The following is an 18,609-nucleotide window of genomic DNA, read 5'->3' as shown; positions in this document are numbered from 1 at the left end:
TTAATCTCAATCGTCATGTCAAAGGAAGGTCAAGTCAGAGTTCTGATGGACAGCTGGCTATAATTAAAAGTATGTTTCATTTTCTTTTTTTTCCTCATCCTGCTGTTAGCATCCCCTCCTGCTTCTGCCTTTGTTGCAGTAAAAAATGTGATCCAACCATTTCCTGTGCTCCAGATAGTTTGTTCCTTCTCCTTCCTTCAAACTATCATTAGGATGTTAATCTGACTATATTGTGTGTTACTATGGAGCTGGTGGAAGTAATGGCCAGGTAGAAGTATAGCAAGACTGACCTGTTAGGGAGAACAAATTTAAAGCGATCATTTAAAATTAACTTCTTTTCTGGGTGCATTACTCTTTTATTTAAAATGAATACTGGAATTCACACTAGTAACTTTCAAAGATCTCAATGGGTTATATGAATGTTGCCTATAACATGCTATACCTTAGGACACATTTTGGTAATTTATTTTGTGCAGCAATAATTGTTTGGGTTTTTTTTGTCGCCCTGATGTGCTAAGGTTGGGTTGAACACTCATGAAGGACTGTTCTCTGTTCTTTTCCCTTTTTCCAGTTAGTGTAATATCCTTCTACTGACTGTTTTGCTTCTCTTTGTTAGAAACTGGAATCAATGCCTTTTCATCTGCTCTTCACAGTCTGGGAGCCCTGATGGATCTGCTCATCCTTGCCATGTAGATTGGTTATTGCAGATCCTTTTGTGCTGGGGAAACTCATTTTGTGCTTCCAAAGCTGGCTCTAGGTCTGATCTCTGTCTGGGCCACAGCCTGTCACAGCAGCCTTGGCTGTGCCATCTACAGTCAGTGAATTTTAGGCTTGTAGGTCAGAAAGCAGAAACCTCAGCTGCATCAGCTAGACAAACAGACAAGAATGGATTAAAAGCCTCTGTTTTGATTAACTACTAGCAGGAAGACTAAGATTTCTGCTCTGCTATTGTGGATCAGTTAAAATAATTGGCAACTTTTTTTGCTATTTGTGTCAAGTTAAAAATAAATTTGATTTCTTTTTCATTCTATGCTCTGGTAATCACCATCCTCACTTCTTACAGAACTGGCTGTTTTTTTCATTTTATGTTTTGAAGTTTTGTTAAAGATTTTTCTCTAATGGCCTTCCTAAGTGATGGAATAAAACTGGTGTGTTTTCCTTTCCAAGTAGTTTTATCTTTGATCAACATCTGTTGTTGCCAGTGTTCAGCTAGGGTTCTCTGCTATGTTATTGCAGTACTGTGCTATGTTTGTTATCCTTACAGTAGCCTCCTGAATCTTAACAGAACAAGTTTAAGGCTGACTGTCTTATTACCACTAGTTGAAAAATTTTATTCATGCTTTGGACTGTAGAGCTTTGTGTGATGCAATAATGATTTTTCGTGTAATTTACTTGTTTTTCATCCTGATTTCACTGATAAATGAGTTTCAGTCAGCTTTTTGGGAGAATAGTGAAGACATCATGATGAAATAGATTTGAAAGCTTTATTTAATTTTCCATCTCTGAGAATTTAAGTGTTGAAAACTGTTATTTTCTTTTATTTTGCTTCAGATTAATTATTATTTTTTTTTTTCAATTTTAAGAATTATTTTTGTTGCTGGGTTGGAGATTTTAAAAGTGCACACTATTCTGCATTTGAGATTTTCAGTATATCACATGCAAAACCCAGTTCATTGTATCTGGGGTGTGTCATCCTATGGATCTGTACGTACTAAGTAAATGTAATCCTCAGTGACTCATCTGGCAAGTTATGTATTTCTCTGCGGGAAATGCTGAATAGAAATCTGGGATCTTCTTTCTATCCTTATGCTTAAGATGTTCGGTATCAAGAATACTGCTATGCAATTTCATTTGTTATTGAAGCATTAAAAGGGAATTATAACTGTTGGGTTGGGGAAAGTAGCCTTCATTAGGCTTTACAATTTCCAAGCACAAATTTATTAAAGCTGACCTAAAAATGAAAAAGAAAAAATTTTTAGAAGATATTTATTGAAAGGTTGCAAGCTTTTTTTTTTTTCCTTAAGCTTCCACATTCAGATTGGCTTTCAGTAAATGCATGTATCTGTTAATGTCTGCTTTTGTACAAATTTATAATTGTTTTCATACATGCTCTCTTGCAAAATGGGATATAATATAAATGCAATTTCAGTACTTTTGCCAGCTTCTTCAAAATTATTTTGGAAAGCCAGTCTTTACATGATGCAGACAGTTTTTACAGTCTCTAAAGAACACAATCAAAAGTATGCAAAATTTTAAATGTGAAAGTGGGCATCAAAACAATTCCTTTTCTGCAAGCAATGGAAAATCTTTTTATTCTGAGAACAAGATATTCTGCTTCCAGAAAATAGGAAACTTGCCATTGTGATGCAATAACAGCCACTTAAAATAAAATTCTGACTTTGATAATTTCTTTAAAGGGAGTTGCTCTGTTAGTGAAGCAGGTGGTTACACTGAGTAATTATTTTGCTATGTGTGAAGAGTAATAATGAAAAATGCAGTCGATCATCAAACTTATTTTGGTTTAAGTCTTCTTTCTCGTAAGTAGAGGCAAAGTATTTAGTAGTGTCAGCACTTAGGTTTCAAAGCACTTGGAAGTGCCAGACTTAAGTTGTTTTCTTCTCTCATCAGTGCTTGTAGGAAAGAGAAAGCAGCCAACAATATTAATTGAGTTGAACAGAAAAGTGATTATAGAAACTGTTGCATAAAGACTGTGGTCAGGGAGGTAGAAAGTAATTTGTTCAGCTGCTTTACTGCAGAAATGCTGGGCTGCAGTTCAGAAAACCTTCAGAGTCCAATCTGAAAGCATTACTCTTGCAAAGGTGTTAGTTTTTGGTTTTTTGTTTGTTTTGTTTTGTTTTGTTTTGTTTTCACATTTCATTATTGTGGTAGCCATGCCACTACCCTTTTGCTCTGATGCAATTTCAGCTGTTGTCCCTGTGGATGACACCAATGTAAAACAGCCCTGATGACAAAATTGAGGTGGAAAGTCAGTATTGGTTGCTGCCTTTCTTTTAGGGTTAATTTGGTAGTTGAAAGTTCTAGTCTTTTCTCTAATGACTGGATAAAGCACAGGTGACACTGATGTGCCATGTCCTGGGTCTCAGCTGCCCTCCAGGGGGAAGGGACACTGCTGAAGCCTTCTATGAGCAAATCCTGATCTGCCATTGATCTCTGAATCTCTTGCTGGGGTCCTGTTTGCTGCTTGGTGTTAACTGCACACTGCTGCAGGATAAATTGGATTATCTTCACCTGGTTTACCCTGGGGTGCCCTCAGTGCTTGGGGAGGTGCCTGGAACGGGAGGTTCTGGACCACCCTAGAAGGTGACCAGTATAGGAAAAGGTTGGGGTTTTTTCATCATGGGCTATGACTTTCTTCTAATCTATAAGGTCTGAAACTTTTTTAGATGGTAATATGAAAAAATTGTTTAAGAAAATCCTGTCAGTTGCTATTTACTGCTCCTATTCCTGCATAGTGCTGTCATCTGGAAGATGACGGAAAAAAATAAATAATTAAAATGAGGAAGGCATGCAGAGACCAAATACGTTTGCTGAACCTTTTTCTGAACCGAAGTATCTTTCTACTGTTAATTTATTAATCTGATACCTTATGGAGTAATTTTCCCATAAAAAAAAAACAACCCACAGCCAAACCAAAAACAACAAACCAACCACTCCCCTAACCAAACCAAAACAATAAAAAAACACAAAAAAACCACAACAAAACAAATAAACACCAACCGTGTCCCAAACCAGTTAGAGGGATTTTATCTATAAAACTATGAACAATTAGTGAGGAAGAAGCAAGTACAGAGAAATAACTTGGAAGTACCTGATCAACAATTAATAATTACGTGTTCACAAAACAAATGAACATAGTTGAGAAGTAAGGTGTTAGTGCTGCATTAACTTTAACTGTATATGTGATGTAAAGGTAGTGCTAGTGAATGGAAATAGTAAAGTCAGTAAGATTCTGCACAGTCTGATTTTTAACCTGTTTTTTAGTATTTCTCTTAAAAATATGGAAAACATTTTAAACTGTTACTTGTAAGTTAGAGGTAGCAAGCAGCTGGAGTAATAGCTAAAATAGACACTCAGTCACTGAGAAGATAGGTTCATTAACAGTGTAATTTAACAATATGTTTTTCAGCATATCCAAACATAATTTTGTATCTTGAAATAAGAAGTGCACACTATATTTCCAGCTTTATTTCAGGAAGCAATTATCCTTTAAGGACAAAACCTTTTTTCCCAAGAACAGGGAATGGCAGCATCAGTTGAAACTGGATTCGTGTTGTTATACTTTGGCCAAAAGGCCTCCTACATCCAAGAACTGCATTCCTGAGATTATATTATCTATGTATTTGGCTTTGTTCTGGAAAGGGCTGGAACACTGATTCCCGTTGGGCATACTTTGAAAAGGACATTGAAAACTGGAGGTGATTCAGGGAAAGGTTGTAGGAATGATGAAGGAATTGGAAGTGTGCTATATAGTGAAAGATTTAGAGTTTAGTCTGCTTAGTTTAGCAGAAGTGTGATTAAGACAACTTTTGATCCAATCATAAGATATTCATGTGAGGAGCAGAAGTGTGATAATAGATAGCTTCTCCATCGAAACAGAAGTAAAATAAGAACCAACAACTTGAAGTCAGCCAAATTAGTTTGGAAATAAGGTGCAAAATTTTAACAGAGAAGGCAGTTAAACACTAGAACTGCTTACCAATATCTGTGATGCATTTGAAATAACTGGGAATACCATAATTAAGATTGCATGTCTTTCTGAAAGACTCACTGTAGTTTAGGAACAAGTGTTAATGTGAAGTAGAAGTAGATGCAGTAGAGCCTGTAATATTCAGGAATCCTAGTACTCACATTCTTCCACTACAATGCAGTATGATGGTTAAGTTCTGCTCATTTTGGTTCTAGTTTAACTGTTAGAAGAATTTTAAAAATATTTCTACATGGCACAATGTGCAGGTATCTGTGCTGACTGTGAACAAGCTAGCATGGATACTAAAAACACCAAAGCTATCCTAGCATGGTTTCCCACCAGGAGTGATACTTTTTTAGCATGGCTAAGATGCTTGTATGCAGTGTTTGCTAATGATAGCTGCTTGCTCATATTTAACAAGCTCCCACAGGCAGGGAATCCTTGAAGCCCTTAGGAATCGTACCTAAAAATAAGGATTTCTCATATAGGAGAAACAGGTTTCACACAAAATTGTCAGAGTGGGAAGGGACCTCTAGAGATCACCTAATCTAACCCCCCTGCTAAAGCAGGATCCCCTAGAGCACGTTACTCACGACTGCATCCAGGTAGGTCTTCAATATCTCCAGAGAAGGGGACTCCACAACCTTCCTGGGCAGCCTGTTCCAGTGCTTTTTTCCCCAAAATTAGATATTTTTTTTCTTTATTGTTTACATGGTGTCAATTTGAGAACAGATACATTCATGCAAGAGAAGTCATCAGTTAGAGCAAGAAACCTTACTGAACTGAGAAAACCTGTGAGGAGAAAATAGTTGTAGGCTGAGAAATAGTGAACAGACACATTAAAGGCCCTGTTCTTACTCTTTCCTAAACCTAATTTATCTTAGTTATAGAGATAAGGTGCTGGACTGTTGGATTTCTAGTCTGATCCCATGTAGATTTTCATGTGTGTGTTGTAACAGTGTCTGTTTCATGTGAGTAAATTATGTATTTTTAATGATAGGTTGTAAGGTTTTGAAATGTGAATATCTCAGAATAAATATATGCAAAATAATAAATACTTTTTTTATTTTAAAGAATTAAGAGAACTGGTTGAATCAGTTACATCATCTTAAAACCAAAGTGCACATTTTGTTCGTTGAACTGTTGTTTTGTTATATTGGACAGATTTATAGTGCAATTAATGTCTCTGCTCTTTAGATATGAGTTTCCAGTGCTGGCAAATGGATTCAAGAAATCAGCCTACGTAACTGTGGATTACTTTCCAAGTGTTGAAATGCCTTTTCCTTGTCTTGTTTCGCTCTGAATGTTGTCAGACCACTTAACAGTACAGTATATGGATTGTCTTATTTATAGGCCTGTGACTTGCCAGTACATCTGTGGATGAGCTACTTAGAGCCATAGATTGAGTCATTGCTAGAAAAGCAAAAAAGAATTAGAAAAGAATTTAAATCAGAAGGAAAACTGTATGACTAAGGCATTGCTTTTATGTATTCTATGATGTAGAAAACACAAAGCTACCCAACTGGATAATGTGCTGATGTCGACATGAAATTGAAGACCATGGCATTAAGAAGGTCTGACCTGACAGATAGCACTGATGGGCTTTTTCACTTGGTGACTAATGGTGCACCAGAAGTACACTGTGTACTTATCTTAAAAATCATACTGTAACTGTACTTGAAAGATCAACGTACATGTTATTCTATCTTTTTTTTCAAGTTCCTGAAACTTTTTTTGCACTTTATGGAATTGTAGAATATTTATTATGAACAGTGAGACTTTGCTGCCATATTTCTGACCAAAGTTTTATGACATTATTTGATTCTAGGCAATTTCATGTGTAGTTGCAATAAACTTCAAGGTATTTGGGTGTGGTGAGGCTCCCATCAGATTAAAAATATTTTGTTTTCATTGTTTTCATTTCACAATGAACCCAGTTCATATTTTTTATTAAAAGATGCTTAGATCACTTTTCAGTTTATCTTGTGCTATGTAATTATTTATAAAGTAGATCACATAAAAACTTGATGAACATTGAGATTTAAATTAGAAAGTTTTGCTTCCAATTGCCATCTAAATGTTAAGCAGCATTAATTCACGATTGTTTTCTTGCTAAAATTTTTATTTAACTGTTTTACTTTCTGGACAGAGTCATGACTTGATCTAGAACCTGGTTATGCAGTGTGCTGTGTCAGTGAGGGATTTCTTTACATGTGTGTCTTAGTATTTTCAGAATCCAGGTTTTTGTGAACTTGTTAAAATCCTTATTCTTCAGAAATCATAGATGTTACAGTTTGCACTAATAAGGTAAATTCATGTTCAATTGAATCAATTTTTATCCTTGATATTTACTTAAAATGGAGTAGAAGATGTAAATACTTTTAAAGTATATATAAAACATCTACTAATTACTCAATTTAGACTTTTAGGATGATTTATCTTTCAGTGAAAATGTGAAAATACAAGTGAGGAAAAGTAGCTACATTATAACACGGCTAATAAGGGCACATGTTTCATATATTCCACAGTCGTACAAGTGAGAAATTCTAAGTGCTTTAGTTTGGCTACATTTTTAGGGTTTATTTTTCCTTTTCAGTCGGTGGTGAAGACTGGGCGATTGCTGATTAGCCACGAGGCTCCCTTGACAGGAGGATTTGCATCTGAAATCAGTTCCACAGTTCAGGTACACACGTTATTTGTATTTTTGTTCTACATGGCTGAATGTTTTTACCTATGGAAAGCATATTTGTTACTACATTAAGAGTTGAGTCTTTAATGTATTTTTTAAAAGTTATTCTCTTTCACATTTTTCTTCAGTTTTGAGAATGTTTGCATTCGTTCATCTGAACAGCTGAGAAACCGTGTGCCTACCAGGCACTGTGCAGAGCATTTGCTAAGCTAGAAAATTTTAACTTCCACTGAAAGGCAGAGAGGATGCACTGTTAGATGCAAAGGAAAAATCTTTATGCATAGTCTGTTTTAAATATACTTTTTTTGCCTTTCTTTTTACTTTTCTCATATTTTTATCCCCAATGCATCTTAAAAATAGATTCCTAGAATGCTGAAATCAGACACAGAAAATGTACCCAATTCCAGTGCCATGTAATGTGGTCTTAGATGTAATTTCCATAGTGCTTGTTAGAAAAGCAGTCTGCAAAATTGGTTCATAATCAGTTGTGATGATGCTTATGCATACATATATATCACATTCATACATTCACAGAACAGCTTTGGAAGGCTGAGATGAACATCAGTATCAGTTGTCTGGAGCATTAGTCTTTAGCATTTTTGGTAGTCCTTTTGAGCTTTCTGACATGTTTTAATCTATACTTTAATACAGATTTTCCCCTTGATTTGTTTCCTATGCACATCAGTGACAATGGTTTATAGAAATAGCTAAACTAAGCGTGTCTGTCACTGATTAATATTTTCTGATTATTCTATTCTTAAAGTAGTTATGTTATAGGACTAGAGAGAAATGGCATTCTGAAAATCACAATATAAAGCATACAGGCAGTAGTTATAATTTGGAAATTAGCCTTTTTGTAAGGAATGCAGTTATTTGTTCTGGGTATTTAATTTGGAATTAAATATGCATAAAGAGTTGGAAAACTCTTTGTCTTGATCTTTGTAGTGTAGTATATTTTAAAGAATAATTGTAATAATTTTAATATAATTATGTGAAGGTCATTAATTTTTTCTACCAAAACTGTTTCTCCATTAGGAACCAAATATTTGTCATCCTTCTAAGTAATTAGTGTTTGACCTCCCTTATTTCATAGGTAGCCTCTTTGATTAATTCAGGCATGGTAGAGTCATAAGGTGCTGCTAACCCTGAGTGTTGAAAGTAATGATTTTTCTTCAGTTCTTAAAAAATGTGAAATAAACTTAACCGAAGAAGCCTTTCTTGTAGTGTCTTGTGTTATTATCATTTGAGGAGAAAGCTATCCAGATGTGCAGCAATCTTAAAATTTACTGGCATAACAAAGGAGAGCATGTCTTAGAATGAAAAAGGAGTTGAAAAGAAAAAAGCTTATTAGAAAATATTATTGGAAGAGCATGGGATGCTCAATATGTTGCTCAAACTACAAAATGAGTTTTTAACCTTGCCAGACCTTTACTAGGATAGGTACTTACCTGATTGATCAAACTTGGGGTTGTTTTCATGTCAGAGGTGTATCTTGACAAATATCACTTATTTAGAAAACAAAGTTTAAAAGACATTAATAAAGGCCACTTTATTTCTCTCAATATTGAAAACAAATATTTATTTTGTGATAGTAGCTCATAATTTTATATTCATATTTTTTAGGAAACTCAGATTTGTATCTTGAGAAATGCTAGTTCATTTATCACACATACTGCCTCAGAATAAATTGGAATATAACTCTTGACATTGGATTTATCCATAGCAAGTTTCTTTCCTATAAATTGGATGACATGAATCCATGGTGTATATATATATATATGTACTGCATTACTCGTTATGGCAATTCTTGAAGACTTTATCAGCCATACTAAAACTTTGATACCAGTTATTTCTATGAACATTTACATGGCAAAAGGGATTAGAATAATATTTACTAAGCATTACAACTTTTTAAAGAACAGTATTGCTTTAGGTGTAGTAAAAACCTTAATTTTTGTTTCAGTTAAAACACTTAGTCTCTAAACAATCAAGTTAAGCCCATATGTCTAATATCACTGTGCTGTAAAAATAAAAATGAAAAGTGAAATACTGTCTAGCTGGATAGAGTGCATACTGAGAATGCCAGAAATTAGGGATTGCAGCTAGCTTTAGTTTTCTCTTGCACATGGAAGTAATAAGACTTCAATAAAATGTCCATTTGGATTAGATGGTTAGTTTCCATATTGTTATTCCATCCTTGCTGTGAGGTCTCTCATCATAGAGATAAGGTGAATTAAAGTACATAGGTTATTTTAGAAGTTAACTGTCACGAACACTTCATGGGGATGTACAGTTCAAGGAACAGAGTACAAATGGAAATGATGGCTCTTGCTCGTGAGCTACAGGAGAAAACGGTATCAAACGGTTTTCTTTTCGCAAATGAGAGATAAAAAGCAGCGTTTGGAGAGCATATTAAATAAGATTTGTGTCAAACAGGGTATTTCAAAGGGCACATTATTGTATTAAGTAGTCATTTACTCTGGTTTCTCAAACCTGTAAAACAAAGAACAGGATGAAGTGGTAGTGCTAAAACTCTACGTGATAAGACTTTACCCTTTGTAATGATGTTTCATATGTGATCTCAACGTGCATTCTGAAGTGAGCAGCAGATGATAAATTCAATACAGTTTCAGTTAATTCTTCATATTGATTATATTCTGCATAAAAGCTTGCAAATCTGTTGTGTTTGGCAGAGATGGCACTAAACTTCTGCTTAATGCATGCAGTTGGAGCACAGTTTGAGAAGCGTTGGAGATGGGAAATACGGCTTCCAAAATGATGAGGCATTGAGTGTGAAAATCATCAGTGCATTAATCACTTGTAATACAAAAGAATGTAAATCTAGCATTTGTGTCCCTGTCAGGGGATGGGGCATGGGTTGGGGGGGGGAAAGAAAGCTAAACTTACACTGAATTGTGTCGTGGTTTAAGCAGTATTATCAGCTTTGAAGAGACTTCTTAGATTCTGTTTTAGGAAGAACTTAAATGAAACTTTTTTCTTTCCTCTAAAAGAAGGTGGCCTTTCAATATGAAATCTCACTTATATTTTGTTTGCACGTCCTATGTTAGAAGAGAGTTTTTGAAATTTAGGTATAGCTGAAAATTCCATGGCAATCCAAATACTGTCTGGTATTTAATTAAAAACCTTTTTAATTATACAATTTTGAGATAAATGTCATGTAAGCCTGAAACAAGTAGCTTTTGTTTTTAAAACTGAATTTTTAATAGTCATTAATATAATATGCAGTTCTTGTCATTTGCTGGTTTTATGCAGCTTCTGTGTGTGATAGAACATGCACATAGTTTGAACATTAGAGGCTATCCAGCTTGATTTCAGGCACATTTTAGGCCAATAAATGCCAAGTGCTTGAACACAAGACCTTGTCAGCACTGAATTGGCATAGTACAATATGTAATGTTCCTTCTTGTTATTCAGGTCACCTTTCTTGGTCTTCTTTATCCAAACTCTTTTACAAAGCCTGTACTACTCTTTTGAAAAGCAAAGGCAATTTGGCGGAGAATATATTTAGAAATTGGAAACGGAAGAGAAAAGAATTTGATTGCTGGGGAAATGTTTAGGTGTTGTTGCAGATACATGCCTCTTGGGAGAGGATTAGGATATGACTAGTGGCTTGATTTTTAACTTCCTGGTTTTTAGGGTGTGTACATCCAATGTGTTGCACCATGGGACTACATATAGGAAGGTTGTATTATGGTTGCAATAAAATTGTGGTTAATATTTTCTGGTAGGACTGAAGTAAATGTAGGGAACTAGCACATAACATCTGACATTGATCTTGCAAATACAGAAATATATGTCATGGGAAGGTCTTGGTTTCTATCCATTCTCTACAAAAAATGGCAAAAACATTGAAAAATAGAAAATTCTTTACTAATTTTGAATATTTGGATTTAAGGAATTAAAAATTTCATTTAGGAATTTTCATTTTTGTGTACATCTGTAACATCATAGCAGAATACATAATGAAAATGATTGCTCTTACTAAAATATAAGAAGTGCATGTGACTCAAGAAAGATATTATCTGGCCTGATAAAGATTATTTCTGACTATAACAAGATGGCACAATGTTTTTTTGTAGAGGATTGCACTGCTGTTAAAGAGAACATATTTTCACAGGGAGACCAGTGTATATAGTCTACCTTGACCTTAGCAAGACTTTTGACACTGTCTCCCGTAACATCCTTGTGAGCAAGCTCAAGAAGTGTGGGGTAGAAGAGTGGACAGTGAGGTGGACTGATAACTGGATAAACAATAGAGCCCAGGGGGTGGTGATCGATAGTGCAGAGTCCAGCTGGAGACCTGTAACTAGTGAAGTTCCCTAGGGGTCAGTACGGGCTCCAGTCCTGTTTAACATCTTCATCAACAACCTGGATGAGGGACAGAGTGTATCCTCAGCAAGTTTGCTGATGATATGAAACTAGGAGGGTTGGCTGGTTCACTGGGAGGCTGTGCAGCCATTCATATTGGGTTTGAGTTTCAGATTATGTGTCTTTGTCTGTACTTAGTATAATAGGGAACAATTAATAATGTGGTCTGTAGAGTTTATTTTGAAATTATGGTGAATAACATTAAATATTGCGCCAGTGTCACTTAAAAACTAATTTTAGTCAGCAGACTGTAGACCTGTATTAAAGTCTGTCTTACTGAAAGCAAGTAAAACTAATGCTGGTCTAATTGTTATTAAATTATATTTCAATTATTTAATTCTCGAAGTATGTGTTGAAGCAAATTGCCTTTTGAGCTGACCATTGAGATATAAAAGATATATAGGATACATAGGAAGAAGTTGGAGCAGTTTGAGGTATAAATTGTTAGAACTACTACATTATAGAAAATTTGAAATAATAATTTTCTATTTAGTTTGCAAAATTAGAAAAGAAGACTCAAACACGTTTTTTCCAAGTTAATTAGACAGATGATTGAGCACAGGCCAGCCTGGTAACTCCTCACAGGACACAAGCATTTTCACTGTTGTGTCATTCCATGGAATGGCTAAAAAAGACTCTGGTCTAAATGTAACATGGATATCTAAGAAAAAGGCATACTAAAACATGCAGGTGAGGAGTATGATTCTTCAGCTGACAGAAGGAAATTATTAAATTTGATATGATGTTTTTAGCTTGGCTTTGACACAATCACAAATAGGCAGTAAAATTGGAAGAAATGAAATATTGACACAATGTAGTTCTTCATTTACTGTGCTGTTTAACTTTGTCATTTTCACTCTTTTAGTCCCTGTAGGAGGAATCATGAGCTGTAAAAGCCTGATTTTATATATTACAAGAGCATTTTCTATTACTAGGAGTATGATATAAGAAATGTTGGTATAGAATATAAGGAAAAACTGGAACACACGAAAGTAAATTTGAGGTGGGCATAAAATGTATAATAATAACATAGAAAAAGAACAGTGATTTGAAGGAAAAGAATAAAGAAACAAGCCATAATAATGGAAAAGAATACTGTTATTTCTGAATTAATGAGTTGGGAGTAGTAAGGGAAGTATCAACATGAAGTTGCCATTCAGTGACTTGAATTAAAGGTGTACAGGAAAGGTGCATGAAGGTCCTTGTGTTTATAAAATATGAATATAAACAGTTCAGCAAACCCCCAGTTCATGGTGCAGCATGAGCTAGAAGCAATTTTTGCTGTGCAAGTCTGAAGTCTTGCATAATATTGAATGTCATTGGCATATCATAGAATCATAGAATCATAGAATCTTAGGGGCTGGAAGGGACCTGGAGAGATCATCTAGTCCAACCCCCCTGCCAGAGCAGGGTCACCTAGAGTACATCACACAGGAACTCATCCAGGTGGGTTTTGAATGTCTCCAGTGAGGGAGACTCCACAACCTCCCTGGGCAGTCTGTTCCAGTGCTCTGTCACTCTCACAGTAAATAAGTTTTTTCGGATATTCACCTTGAACTTCCTATGCTCCAATTTACACCCATTACCCCATGTCCTATCACTGGTAATCACCGAGAAAAGCCTAACTCCGTCCCCCTGACACTCACCCCTTACATATTTGTAAACATTGATGAGGTCACCCCTCAGTCTCCTTTTCTCCAAGCTAAAGAGACCCAGCTCCCTCAGCCTTTCCTCATAAGGGAGATGTTCCACTCTCTTAATCATCTTCGTAGCTCTGCGCTGGACTCTTTCGAGCAGTTCCCTGTCCTTCTTGAACTGAGGGGCCCAGAACTGGACACAATACTCCAGATGTGGCCTCACCAATGCAGAATAGAGGGGGAGGAGAACCTCTCTTGACCTACTAATCACATCCTTTCTAATGCACCCCAGGATGCCATTGGCCTTCTTGGCCACAAGGGCACATTGCTGGCTCAAATATGTCGAAAATAAAAATGAATCCACAGAATGTTACAAAACCAAGATTTCTCAAAGGAAATAAAGCTCTGTTATTCATCAGTAACAACTCTAGTATATAATCTGAAGTTATATACTACAAAATAATGTTAAAAAAGTAACATTCACCAGTGGTACTGAAAAATGAGTAAAATCAATACTTTAAAAGTTATCTTTCATATTGGCAATTTGACTTATTTAATTATCTTTATTAAATAATTATATTATTTTAATTATCTATATTTATTTAATTATTATCTTTTATAGTAATAATGAAATAAGAGTAATTTTGTATCTTACAGAGCTTTCTAGAGAGCTTGGATACAGCAATAAGTATTTGAGATTCTCTTCTTTTGTAAATGGAATAACATGTTCCATGCCTTGTAGTCCACTTCATGTCCCCTTCTAGACCTTTGCCCCTTGTTGCTTGTGGAATTCTCTGCTATGGTGTTTGTACAGTACCTGGAGTTTGTGGACCCAGCTGGAGGGATATGGTGGTTGTATTTGTCCGGCAGAGGTGGTATTTTTCTGAACTTGTATTGCTTTCAAAAGTGAACCAAAATTTAAGAAGCAATGCCTGTTCATAATACCTCTGTTTCTCCACACTAACTTTTTGAGGCCAAAATTGTTTTAAATGATACACTGAAGTCTGTTATTATGCAGTTTGTACTGTTTGGAATGGCCTTAATTTTCATCCTGTCTCATGTTTTGATGCCTATGACCAATAGAGTGTCTTGTTTTATAGCTGGAAATACAGTACAAGATGAATGGAATTCTAAGAAGTTCTGTTTGGTATTATTGTGTCATAAAGTCCAGTTTGCTCATGAGATTTTATGATCTATTTTATGCTTTATTTTATTTTTGATGGATACAGGGAGGAACAAATTTATCTAAAATGCAAGCAGAAGAATCATAATAGCAGCATGTGTTATCAGTTCAGGCTACAAGGGGGTGTTTTGTTCCTCTATATTGGAATAAATTCAGTACTGAGAAGGGAAAAATCATTTAATGAATGAAATGTAGCCAAATATTAAATAGGAGACACAGTAATCTCTCTGTACTGTGTAAAACTCCCAAATACCTTTCTTAAAACAAACAAATAACCCTCAAATCCTAACATAACATTCATGTTGCAAAATGAAGTGCTCAAAGAGTGTGGTGGATTTTTATAAATTCCACACCAAAATGCACTCTCTAAGGTTGTAAACATTCTGTGTTTACATGTGCAATTAATCCAGCCTCTAGACAAAACAAAAATGAAAATGTCTTATTTGTATGCAGTGCAGGTTGAAGTATCTTCAGCTTCTCTAAAAGACTTCATGAAAAGGTCTGTGCCGGAGTAGGCACGTGTGCTGAGTGATGTCCCAGCTCGCTCTTCTTGTTTTTGGGGAAAGTCTCATTCCCTACATGAGAGGAAACACAAACCAATGCTCTGGCTGCAGGCAATGTTTCAGTTGTCCACTTGTGGCATATCCTATGACAAATGATGAATCCAAGCTTGAATCCCACTGACAATTATTTGGACATGAGTTTTTATGCAGTGAGAGTATGCCCTGCCTGCTTGGCTTTGGGTCTGTTCTAGCTAAAAATTTTGGGTTGGAGTAAGCTTTTCCCATGCACCATGGGAGTATCCTCTTGGTGGCAGGACCTAAAGCTGGTTGTTGTTTTTTTTTTCCCTTTAGAGAGGTAGAGGCAAGGATTAGACAGGAAACTTGTCAGTTTCCATAAGCACTGGAAGGAGAGGGACAGTAAGCACTGCCTCACTGCAAGTCTTTAATAAGTGGGGGAACAAGGCCACCGGTAGTGTTTTGAGGGGTTATTTCCAGTGCGAGATTGAACACCTGCCCTCTTGGAGCATGCTACACAGGCCAGCTTTGCTGCTATGGATCACAGTTCACAGATGGAGAGAGTGGGTAGGATGACAGACGTGCCAGTAAGCAGCTCACAGTGGATGGAGAAGGGAAAGCTCAAGACAGTGGATAACATGAGACTGCCTGCTTCTCCAGACAGATGGTGGTGATAGGCAGTAACCAGCAAGATCTGGCACTTGGTAGGAAAGAATTGTGCTGAGAAAATAATATTTCTAAAGCTTGGCATTAACTTGTGTACCTTTTGTAGAGTTGCGTATTTTCAAATAATATATTGAATAAATGCTTTTGGCACTGAAGGAAAACATGCCTCTTCTGTCCCATTTTCAGCTGTGCTGTCAGCTAGGCAGAGGACAGAATTTCTTCCAGATGCATCAAATCCCATTTGTCTTCTCCTGACTGAACTGTTTTTCCTGTATTCATGGGATAGGCAACTGTTCTTGAAGAGGCACAAGGCGTTTGTCCCAGGACAATACAAAGTGGTAAAGTGGCAGAGAACACTAAGAGTCATTGTGCTTCAGTGAAATCAAAAGTTTTGGCTACTGAATAAATACAGTGTTGGATTCACCTTAGCCAGTCAAGTGTATATTGTTAGGTATGCTCTTAGTGAATTAACGAGGACATTTTTCCACCTTCTGATATTTAGTTTGGCATGCAAATGCTCATATACCTAAGGTTGAACTCCAGTGTCATTATCCTGCTGAGGCATCTTATGTTCATTCGTTGTGATTTATAACTTTGAACAATGTGTTTGGCCTTCCATACACTAATCCTGAAAAAGACAAAAAATATAGGCACTGAGGAGGAATTAAAAATTTCTCTTTGCTGCACACTCCCCTCCTGTTTGCATATTCATGCATCTAGCTGCTAGAAGTTGTTATCCTAGGGGAAGGAAATAGTTTGTGTTTATACTTACTCTAAGGTACAGTTTGCATTTTCAGAAGTACAATTTTCCTTTAAACTGCTTTGATTAGAACCATGTTGTGAATCTGACGTTACATTTCTGATAGCCACGGAGCTCACAGAAATAAGAAGGTTTTGCTCCAAATAGTGAGGAGGGCAGAAAACGTTCCATGGACTGCATATCCTCTATTTTCTGGTTTGTGATGTGGCGATACTTTTCCATTTTTATCTCTAATACCATATTAGAGTTCAGCAACATCAGCATTTTTAGCTGGTATGTAAACATAATTAATGATTTAGGAGGACATCAAAACTATGAACTTTCCTATAGCAATTTTAGGTGAATGTTACAGCTGTTACTGAGCAGAACTTTATATTATACCATGTCAGATCACAAACTTGTTGCTTAATTCAAATGAATATATAAAAATCCCTTAAATTTTTGTGCTTTGAAACTAACTCTAGTCTGATAAAGATGATCTGTGGCAGGACTCTAGAATAAGAAAACTGCAAATAAATATCTCAAGGATATTGAACTTCTGCTTGAAAATGTAACAATACTGTGTTTAACTTGCTGTATTTTGTTTGGCATTACCTTTTATTCCAAATGAGTTATGAGTCTCTTTATAACTCCAAGTAAGTGGAGCTTTGAACAGCCATTGACAATGGTGTGCCCTGGAGTCCCCTGTAAAAGTGTGGTAATGACCTTTCCAGTGCTTTAGAGCTATAAAAACTTCTTAGGTGGTTTAAGTCTCTCAACCTTTGGCATCATTTCGCAAAACACTTCAATGTGGTGCTAGAATCCTTTATTAGCCACAGGTATAGCAACTTAATACCAAGGCACCCTGGCAAGCCAGGGTAAAGAATAATGTGGAGACTTTTAGTTGCACTCTATGGCAGGTTTGCTGCTTTGGAGCAGGCACTCAGTAATTTGTCTTATTTACTTAAAAATTTACTTTAGTGGCCTGGTTGATGGTTTTAAAGTGTTGATTCATGAACGGATATGGTACTGCTTTTTTCCTGGCCTTTCATATTTTGATATGGTTGCTAGAAATGGTCTGGCTAGATCATCAATTTAGAGCAACAGACATAGTTCAGAGAAGCATGACTGGAGAAGAGTGGTCTGTGGCATATATAGAAAAAATAAATCTATGCAGAATAGAGGAAAAAATACCGTACAAACCAGAAAAATGTATGCTTGCATGTTAATGGCTCACTGAAGTTTTAAAAATACTATATAGAAAGAACATTGCTTTTTTTTTTTTTTTTTTTTTTCAGGTCTGTGGCATATATAGAAAAAATAAATCTATGCAGAATAGAGGAAAAAATACCGTACAAACCAGAAAAATGTATGCTTGCATGTTAATGGCTCACTGAAGTTTTAAAAATACTATATAGAAAGAACATTGCTTTTTTTTTTTTTTCTTTTCTTACAGGTTTACTTTATTTACTACATAAAAGGCCTGCAAAGCAGTGTGTGTTTGTTGATGTACACACACAAGATAAAATTATTTCAGTTCCCTGCTGAATGTGTTCATAGGAGAGGATGTAAAAAGAGCTTCTTAAGCTCCTCTGTGCTTCTCTGCCCTTCCAGAGTGCTGTGAATTTTATACTGTTGCTGTTGGCTACATGAAGATTTTTAATAGAGAAGAGAAAATGGAGGCTGTAGTTTTACTGCATTCCCTAGTCTAGCAGCTTCTGCTGCATTTTTGAGAAAGGGACTGCCTGCTCTCTCTAGGGACAGACACAGTTTGTCAGTGCCCAAGTGTCACCCTGGCTTAAAGTTCCAGGTATGGACATGTGATTGTAGTATAAGTTAGGACAGTGCTGAGTTTTTGTGCAATAGTTTAGATAGGCACAGAGGAAGAAATGTTGAATAGTCTTTTTGTCTAATACTTCTTTTGAATATAGGTGTGCGCTTGTTCATCCCTATCATATAGGGATGTAGCAGTTAAAAAGCTACACAAGCTTTTAAAACCAATTAAGAATTCCTTAATAGCATATGTAAACCCAGAATTAGTTCCTAAGAAAAAGAAGATTTCTAATTTCAGGCAGTTACA

General features: G+C 35.9%; 1 protein-coding gene across 1 annotated transcript in view; it reads left to right on the top strand.

Moving 5' to 3' along the window:
- The window catches only part of BCKDHB (branched chain keto acid dehydrogenase E1, beta polypeptide), a 108,621-nt gene that overhangs the window by 59,086 nt on the left and 30,926 nt on the right, over nt 1–18,609 (top strand). Inside the window, exon 8 of the mRNA XM_010003082.1 lies at nt 7,305–7,391. Coding sequence (XP_010001384.1) covers nt 7,305–7,391 — 87 coding nt within the window. The remainder of the gene's footprint in view (nt 1–7,304; nt 7,392–18,609) is intronic.

This window comes from Chaetura pelagica, unplaced genomic scaffold (assembly GCF_000747805.2).
Source record: "Chaetura pelagica isolate M959 unplaced genomic scaffold, ChaPel_1.0 scaffold170, whole genome shotgun sequence".
NCBI lineage: Eukaryota > Metazoa > Chordata > Aves > Apodiformes > Apodidae > Chaetura > Chaetura pelagica.
Note: the sequence above shows the minus strand (reverse complement) of the source record. Positions and strands in the feature narration are given on the sequence as shown.